Genomic DNA, 10262 nt, shown 5'->3' on the forward strand with positions numbered 1-10262 from the left:
CATTTAGAATTTATCATATTTGGACATAAATTTAACCTCATTGTTGATGAAATTTACACTCAAATGCCATTATTTTCATAAAAATAAAACAAAACAAAATCCTAAACATATAAAAAGTCAAAAGAGTCTCACTCTCCACTACATCACTTTAATTATTACACACTCCAACAACCACTACCTAACTTCATTTATTACACACTCCAACAATTTCTTAAAACTCGTGTCATAACTAAATCTTACTCTTAAACCTTAGATAGATCATTCACGGTAGGGCGACGGCGTCTCCGCCGGCCTCTCCTTCTTCAATTCTCGGTAAAACTTGTTGATAAACTCCTCGGCGTCCTTGTCAACCCCACCGTGGAAAGGGGACGCCTCAACGACGTCGTAACGGCTTAGAATGCCGAAGGCCTTGTGCATGACTTTGAGATCATTATCGTAGTGGTGGTTGTGGCGGTTTTTGCGCTTGGGGACGGGAGTGTTGCTGCAGCTGAACTCGTAGTCTCGGGCCGATACGAAGGCCGTGTTGGCCGTGTCGTTGGATCGGCACGAGTGGTGGTGGTGGTCGAGGATGAGGTTGTTGATGGCCTTGGCTCCTTTTTTCCCTTTCTTTACAAGTGTATTGAGCTCCACCATTATCTTCCTCTTCACCTTGCTTCTCCTCATCATGTACATCGCTATTCTAACCATATTCCATATTTTTGTGGCTATTTTTGGTTGTCTTTTTTCAATTTCCATTGTCTCGGACTTTTCTCTTTTCTTTTTCTCGAGAGAGTTTTTTTGGTTGGTGTACAAGTGAGAGAAGGGAGCAATCTATATATAGCTATAGGATACATATTAATTAATCAAAACTTAATAGAATTAATTCAAAAGTGTGATACAAAGTTATTAATGGACGAAGAAAAGTTGAACGATAAAATATTATGTTTGGCGAAAATTTAAATTCTCATTAAAAGAAAGGTATATGAATAACTAGTATTATCAACCGTGTCAGACATAAAGATTTTCAAATAATAAAAATAAATGTTAAGATAAGTAGATAAAAAAAAGAATAAAAAAATATAATGATATTTATAATTACAAATATGTGTTAATTACAATAAGCATTCATAACATTATAAATAATTAAAAATATTTTAAACAATAACAAACAAAGAAATGATGTTTATAGTTAAGAATATTACAAGAGTATCATTATTTATTGTGACAATTCTGGTGTTGTGGTAAACTCGAAAGAACCACAAGCTCATAGAGCAAGCAAACACATAGATTGAGCAAACACATAGAGAGGAAGTATCATATCATAAGGGATATAGTGCAGAGAGGAGACATACAAGTGGTCAAGATTGCATCCGAGAACAACCTGACAGATCCTTTCACAAGGCATTATCGATCAAACCGTCTGAACGCCATGTTGAAGGAATGAGAGTTCGACTCATTCAAGACCCCAACTCGCTTTCAATATAAGTGGGAGAATTAGACGTATTGTTCATATTATTTAGTATACTTGAAAGCTGTTTGAGTATAAGTGGGAGGTTATTAGAGTTTTGTATACTAAAAATCACCTTTCGAGTGATTGAATACTGTAAAAACTCTTATTTTATTTTCCGAGTAATAAAACAGATTATTTTGTCATAATGTTGTTATGTTTTTACATTTAAAGGTTGTTCTCACATATTTGAATGTATAAGAAACAAACAAGTCCAAGTCTTTGTTTTAGTAGACCGGCTGTTGGCGTCGTCCACTTTAAGGTAACACAATCAGTTATGAACAAAGGAAAACAGAATTTCACAACCGAGATAGACTTTGACTACCTATCATGAAAGGTTGCAATGTCATTTCGTATATGTCCATGCCTTAACGAAATAAGATGACATTAATGTGATATAGAACATAACAAATCTAATAGCAAGACAAGTCTTTATGCTATCTACTGAAAGACGGAGGTCTTGATAAACTACCATTTCTTAATCAATATATTTAGCATTGAGCATACGTTATTGATTATGCATTACTTTGATTTATCAAAAGGTGCGGGTTTTCGCAACCCAAGAATCCTGATATTTTGGGTAGTTATAATTAATATCTAACGTTGCTAGGATTACTATTAAGTTGAATCGTGCCCCAGGTGAGTCAGGCTTGATAATGTCCTCAAGAGGAGCTCGAAATAAAGTTTTATTATTCGGAACCTAGCTAGTTGGAATTAATTATTCCATAAATAATAAATAAGCATTTCTTGTTGAGTCCACTCTTGGAGTTAATAAGATATTAATTAATTAAGACCATAGCTGACTTCAATTAATTAATGGACATTTAAATCTTAAGCATGGGAAATAATTATTTGAACAAGGAAACCCGTATTACTTATAATTTCGGATTTGGATAGGTAAATCAATATTATTACTGTAGTGGCTGATAATAATATTCCAATTCAAGCTTATATTAAATTGGGGTTCAATTTAGTAAGATAAAAGCTAAATTGGTGTGGCCGGCATACAAACCTCCATAGATCCCTGGCTGGGCCTAATATGTAACTTAATATTTGAAATTTTCGTCCCCTTCTCTCTCTCTGAAGGAGGCGCCGATTTCTCTACTTGTGTGAGAATTCTGTCTTCTTTATTTAAGTCCTAGTATTTTGATAAGATCAGTCCACCCTGACATCGAAATACAGTTTGGGAACCAGTTAGAAGATTTGTGGTCTAGTATTGAAGATCATAACGTGGAGAAGTAGCAGGCAATCTTCGATTCTTTGGAGAATCAAGAAGGTATTAAATCCTCTCCGTAGAAAAGCATGTTTAAGGTTTCAATTTAATCCAAAGCATGTATAATTTAAGTTTTGAGCATGATATTGTATTAGATTTCATTACCTAAACTTATTATTAGACGTATAAAATTAGTCAACTTGTATTGAACTCATATCAAATGGCTGAAAATGGTAATCCATTCGATGATCTAGACTTGTTATTCAAATAATTCCCATTAATATTCATACTTTGGAATTAATGCCAAATCTACAAAAATGAGCTTGCAAGATTAGACACAGTGAAACAGATTTGTCATTGACATTGAAAAGTAGAGGCACTACTACAAAATATCGTTATTGCTAGCAATGAATGACAAACACCTCGACTCCAAAAGGTTGAGGCGGAGCTGCCGTACCGGGACAGACACACCTCCAACCCATGTCCATTTCAGTTTCAAACTTGACATGAAAAAAATGAATGTCGTTACTTCAAATGAAAAATGTATTCCCATGTATTAAATTCTCATTGGATCTGCAGCTAGATAAATCCAAAATTCAAATTTTAATCCAATGAAATAACCCTTCATGAATCCAACCCTAAGCACTATTTACAAACCTGTATTCTTGCAGTAAAAGTAAGTAATATTATAGATACTAAATGAATCTATTGCATAATGAAGGGAAATATAAACTTGTGACACCTTGATAATGTGAACAAAGCTACTTTAACACTAAAGGCACTGAAGCTTCAAGTAACTTGCAATTAGAAAAGTTGTTCGAAATTTGATCCATGACACAATCATTACTATCGATAGCAGAAATTCACAAGTTCAAGGGGTCAAATTGGATTCTCACCAATATTTAATTAGACTTTAATCTATTTTTAGTTCGAACTTTTAATCTATTTTTAGTTCGAAATCTGCCCTATACTGAGCCATCATTACTTAGGCTTTAGGGCATTGGATTCTCACCAATATTTATATCGGACTTTAATAATTTAGTGGGCTTCAACGTGTATTACGGCCCACTATGGCCCAACATTGGGCCCATACTGTAGTACACTAAGTTGGTTAACAAGCAAATTGTAGGCATCAAATTCATTATCCGAATATGTTGTCGACCTCACCGTCAGCAATAAGAGTCGGAAAACCTATCAAATTTAATATCTGTCGACCACTCGGTGCTGCAACCTTTACCCAACCATTTGAGGTTCACTTAGGTTTTTGCCTATCATCATTGCCACGACAACTGATGACCCACGAGCTGACAACAGCAACGAAAGACCAGCAAGTTTTCACGACATAAAAATGTGATAATCTAATTGCAACGTTTTTCAATATGATTGAAACTTGAAATGGTAATTACGTGTGAATATTATTACTTTCAATTGATTAATTTCTTTGAGTTCAAAACTTATTTTTTTATTTGAAATAGTAAAATGTTTGGGAAAAATTATTAGGAAGGTTTGGTTTGGTTTGGAGTCGAGGTGTTTGTCATTCATTGCTAGCAATAACGGTATTTTGTAGTATTGCCTCTACTTTTCAATGTCAATGACAAATCTGTTTCACTGTGTCTAATCTTGCAAGCTCATTTTTGTGGATTTGGCATTAATTCCAAAGTATGAATATTAATGGGAATTATTTGAATAACAAGTCTAGATCATCGAATGGATTACCATTTTCAGCCATTTGATATGAGTTCAATACAAGTTGACTAATTTTATACGTCTAATAATAATGTGCACGCAAGAGAAAAGTCCTATATTCATGTATATATACTAATTCCGATACTTTTAGAAGAAGATAGTAATTATAAGTAGGAGTATGATGAAATTAATGTTTGTTTTCCTGTTAGAACAATTGTATCGAACAAACTTACACCCTGCCTATTTTTTTTGTGTTAGGTTCACACATCATGTGATCGATAAAAACATATACTCCCAAACTCTACAATGTCGAATACAAACTATGATTTGAATTCAAAGAAATTAATCAACGGAAAGTCATAAACTTCACACACAATTGCCAATTCAGCCATATTTCAAAACGTTGTAATTAGAGTATCACTTCGCGGTTCACATGCGCTATTATCGAAACATAATGGATAGATTATCGCTCTTATGATAACATTTTCAATGACATCCAAATCTCTCATAATTTGGGCCCAACGTTGATCTATTAGTGGGCTTTATTGTACATAAAACCCCATAAATTATTAAACCCCAATCAAACAAAGTTTTTCTACAAAACAAAACGTACACACAAGTTTTTTTTATCTATATTCTATAGACTAAATTTATACATAAAAACTTTATTAATTCGAATTCCACTAATGGCTTGTCAATTAAGTTGAATGCAACTTCAATCAATATTTTTATCTTTTTGAAAAATTCTAAAGAGAACTCAAATAAAAATCAATAAGTATTTTCTTATATTGAATATAAAAATAATTTATTAAATGGTGAGGTGTTTTTCTGAATTTTCGTCTATGAAGATTGTGTCTTAAATTACCTAATAAGAGTATGGTGGTGTTCGGTTGCCATGACTAATATCATGAGACTATCCATCTAGGATTAAGTTCTGGGATTATTTTAGTTGGAGGGGGAGGCAATGACTAATTATCATGAGACTATCCATCTGAGATTAAGTTGAAGGGTTCGATCTTATGAACCAAAATGATACATATTTAATCATGAGATTTAAGCTTGCCAATCAAACGCGCCCCCTATATGAATTAAATAAATCATGAATTAAATACTCACGCATGCAACTCGATTGATGATTACTCATTTTGACTTGGCCAATAAATATTAATGAAATAAACCAATCCTAAACTAATACTCAGTCTGACTTGGCCAATATTCATATTTTATTTAAATTATCCATTTCTATGCAACAGATATTAATGAAATAAACCAATCCTAAAGTAAATACTCACACATTGACGATTACTCAGTCTACTTGGCCACTAATAATATTTTATCTAAAATATCCATTTTTATGCAGCAAATATTAAGGAAATAAACCAATACCAAAAACTGACCCACGGAATCTTGCCGCCTTTTCCTCGAGTTATTAAGGAAATAAACCAATTTAATATATATTCAGAGCTGTTCCTGAGTTTCAAATCGAAGCTACATCCATTCTGCGCGGTTCGTGAGTTGGATTTAATATCGGCGTTGGTTTAGTTTTACAATTTTATGGCTGCGGCTGCGGGCGATAGCAACGGCGACAAATCGGTGAAGGCGAACGCGGTACAGCCAAAGCGACGAGAGCTCTTGCATAATCCTGGATTGTCGCTTGAGTGGAAGCCCCATGAAGAGTCGGCGCTGGAAGATTTGCTGGAAAAGTAAGTTTCTGTGAATGTGAATGTGATGATGTAGTTGCTTTGTGTTTGAATTGCTCATTACGTCTGCTTTTGATGCGTGGTTTCTAGCTATTGGATTGTTATTCGCAATTTCGCATTACGTAGCAGGATTTGCTTGAATTTGAGAATGTGGATTGTTGAAGTAGTGATGATTTTGATGTTATGGACGTATAATGCCATTTAACGGGGAATTGGTTATTTGCTCATTGTTTTTCGATTTACTGTCTCGAGGCTATCCATCGAAACCGAGTTGAATTTTATCTATTTCACTTTTCATAATGTAATGATGCTTAAACTAGGAATAATGTGTAAAAACATAACTGCAAATTTGTTTAATACACACTGAAGGTTATAGTTGTTATACTTATCATTTACCTGCTGCAGATATGCCTCAGAAAGCACGCCTACCGTTTATGTTAGAATTGCTCAAGCTTTAAGAAGCAAGACAGTTCGGGATGTTGCATTACGCATCATATGGATGAAGGTGAGATATCATTCCCTTCAATAAAGTTTCTATATTACATGATGACTGATCTACAGTTAGTTCCCACTCATTGATGAAAATTATTGAGTCTATATGAAGAAGGAATTGTAAACTGAAATCCAAATTAATGTGTTTCTAGAATCTCCTTTCTTCAATATATGATGGGTGGTGAACATCAGGAGGCAATGTTGATCAAAGAAGAGGCAACTTTTATAGATCTGATTTATGTTATTGCTAATTCTGTGGTTTCCTGTTCTGCAGAAAAAGGAGAATGGCAAGAGAAAGAAAGAGGATATTGGTTCATCGAGGAAAAATGAATGCAAAAAGGTACATGTAATCTTGACATAATCAGCTTGTAATGGATATTCATCAATGTACTTATATTTATAATATGTTGAACTGATCTAACTCATATTCTCGCACAATTTGGAAATTTCAGGAAAAAGGTTCAGATGCATTGCCGGAATCATCTCAAGTAGCAAACCATGTCAATGGACTTGCAGTGGACGTGGACAGTGTTGACAGATTGAATGGTCAGTATTACAGCATATGCTGTTATGCTTCGCTTACTCATGTAGAAAGAAAATAAAGCTAAGTATGGATTCACTTGAAAATTAATTCTTCTTAGGTGTTGATTTTTCTTGAGTTCTTGTTGACATTAGTTTTCTTTCAGAACATTTACATGTCTACAAACAATATTGACCGTTTGAACATGTGATTTTCAGCTATCGATGATCCTGCTAGACAGATTCTCAGGAATAATGCTTGTGCCTTGGATCAAATTTCTAACAACTTGTCTGCTTGCAAGGTACTTGCAGCTTCAGTGCCTTTAGTGTTGAACTAGCTTTGTTTATATTATCATGATTGGTATTAAAAAGCATACATTTTCCAATAATTGTTAGTGGATATCCAATATTCATTATGGATGAAAATCCATGAGTAGGGTTGCATGACCATTTTTGAATCAACTTAGTTGGATTGCTTTAAATTTGAAGCAGAATTAACCAAAGCATTATTCTTCTATCATTGTATCCATGAATTTGTTTGCCTTCTCAAATGGTGATGAAATGGCACAAAGCTGCTCGCTAGAACGATAGTACTGACTACATCATGGTTGCCTATTTCGTGCAGCTTGATGAGAACATCCGCCTCTTCACTGAAGCCCGAGCTAATATCAATTTAATCTTAAAAGAGTACGTCCAAAAGCCCCGAGGTGATATCAATTTAATCTTAAAAGAGTAAGTCCAAAAGCAGTCTACTACTCATCTATTGTTTTGATTGATCCTTTGTGACATTCTAATGAATCTGAAAGGTGTTTTTGTGCAGTTTGAGGTTGGAAGACACGGAAGAATTTAAGCAGTGGATGCCGTTTTTTCCGGTCAAGCTGAACGACGACCTGGCCAACTCCATTCTCCCTCCCTTGAACACAGATGCAAATCAAACAGCTTGATCTTAGGGTTTCACTAGTTTATATTAGTACTTCATTATGCACAATAGGTTCATTCATTATCCATAATATTACTTTTACTGCAAGAATAAAGCTTTGTAAACACTAAACAGTGTTTAGAATTGGATTCGTGAAGGGTTATTTAATCGAATGGAAAACTGAATTTTGGATTTATCTAGCTGTAGATCCATTGAGAATTTAATCCATGGTAACATTTTGCACGCAAAGTAATGATATTATAATCTAATTCACTTTTTTGCTTCTCAAGTTTGAAACTAAAAGGGACATGAGTCGGAGCTGTTGTCAGTCCCGGTGTGGCAGCTCTGCCCCAACCCTTTTGTTCAACCCTAATTTTGTAGATCATATTAATATTTACTAATATAAAATTTATTAAATGTTGAAGTAAATCCATATAAAATTTATTAATTCATTTTAATCCGTCTACCATTAAGTTATAAGATTATTTTTATTGGGGGATGATAATTATAACTCATTATTATATGATTATCCATCTAGGATTAAACTGTAAGATTCAATCTAATAAACCAAACATAATATATACTTATTCAATTATTAAATATAATACTTTTAATTGAACGGATCCTAATGCAAATTCAATCAATATTGTTATCTTTTTTGTTAAGGGATTTACTTGAAAATTGATAGTGGCAATTATGTCTACTTTCCTACATAAAAAAAAGTCCGAAGAGAACTTGAATAAGAATTTAATCTTTTCTTATATCGAATATAATTTTTTTTACTAAATGGTGAGGTGTTCTATAGAATTTTCTTCTATGAAGACTGTGTCCTTAAATCACATTATAGATTCAAAGCAAACTTTAATACTAAAAAATTAGTACTACTACTAATAAGTATCATGAATGAAAAATGGTCAATTTTCTAAAGATAGTATTATTAAAATAGTAGAAATCTATACATATATAAAGTTATGAATATTTATAAATTTTGTCTTCATTCTAAAATATTTAAAGTTATGAATTCAATTTGAATATTTATGAAATAACTAATTCCTTCCAATAACTATTGGATGCAAAAATGCTTTTGATATTATCATTCAATTTTGGAGATTCCATGACCAAAAGCGTTTTATTCAGCTAACGGTTCAAATGAAAAATGACTTATCTTTGATTACTACTCTCTCCGTCCGCAAATAGGAGTTCTGTTTTCCCATTTTAGTCCGTCCACAAATAGGAGTCGCGGTTCACTTTTACCATAAATGGTAATAGGGTCTCATATTCCACTAACTCATTCCACTCACGTTTCATTCCATTAACTTTTTTCCACCCACTTTTCTTAACATTTTTTAAAACTCATGCCGCCAAAAAAGGAGACTTCTAATGGCGGACGGAGGGAGTATAACGTATTTCTCCATTAATTGTGGATTATTATTGGAATTTAATCCAATAAAACCCCCTAATATAAAGTAGCGTCAACCAGAGCCATTATTGCTCATTTAATTTAAAATAAATGAAATTAGGCTCACTAAAAGTTAATAGAAAAAGAACGCCAAAAGAGAGAATTTAAAGTGCTACTAGAAATTCTATAAATACCAAATCTATTAATCAAAAGTTTCATGACCATGGTGGTAAAAATATTGTTGTCGGCAGTGATGTTCATGTAATGGCGCGGCTACCTCATGCGTGTAGCATTCCATACAAGCTTGGCTATCGACAACACAACAGAGTACACTACACATCCACCTAAACTTCGGGCGGCTGACGACTAATGGCGGATCCAGAACATGAAATCCGTGGGGTCGAATATAATAATAATAAATACTCCCTCCATTATAAGTTAATTACTTTAATTTTTGGGATGTCCACATAAGTGAGTCATTCCCTCTAAAGTAAAAAATCTTTCCTCTTACTTTATTTTCTCAAATACTTTATTCTTATAACTCCTACTTTTCTCTACCTCATACTTTACTCTCTCCACTTTAACTCTTTAAAAAATAATTCCTTAAATCATATGTCCAAAAAATTATTTAAAAATCATTATATTTTAAGTAGTCACTGAATATTTATATATACAATAGCCATTAAAATTCTTAGTACCAAATATTTCAAAAAGTTTCAAAAAATGAACAAAAAATATAATGACATCGTAGTTGATGAAACGAAAATTATAAAAATAATTATGCTTAGTTAATCTACAAAATGAGCCAACCTATTTAGTTAATACTAGCTACAAACATTTTTGGAGGT

General features: G+C 33.2%; 2 protein-coding genes across 2 annotated transcripts; one reads left to right on the forward strand and one right to left on the reverse strand.

The window, feature by feature from the left end:
- Window positions 1-258: 258 nt before the first annotated feature.
- On the reverse strand, window positions 259-672 carry LOC121779087. The gene has a single exon (XM_042176429.1). It carries the CDS (start codon window positions 670-672, stop codon window positions 259-261), a length of 414 nt encoding a protein of 137 aa, XP_042032363.1.
- A 5267-nt stretch (window positions 673-5939) lies between these two features.
- Window positions 5940-8178, forward strand: LOC121779088. Its single transcript, XM_042176430.1, has 7 exons — window positions 5940-6088; window positions 6491-6590; window positions 6852-6917; window positions 7030-7123; window positions 7316-7398; window positions 7722-7828; window positions 7917-8178. Exons 1-7 carry the CDS (start codon window positions 5940-5942, stop codon window positions 8038-8040), a joined length of 723 nt encoding a protein of 240 aa, XP_042032364.1. The 3' UTR covers window positions 8041-8178.
- Window positions 8179-10262: the final 2084 nt, after the last annotated feature.

The sequence above is a fragment of the Salvia splendens genome, chromosome 19 (genome assembly GCF_004379255.2).
Source record: "Salvia splendens isolate huo1 chromosome 19, SspV2, whole genome shotgun sequence".
Classification (NCBI taxonomy): domain Eukaryota; kingdom Viridiplantae; phylum Streptophyta; class Magnoliopsida; order Lamiales; family Lamiaceae; genus Salvia; species Salvia splendens.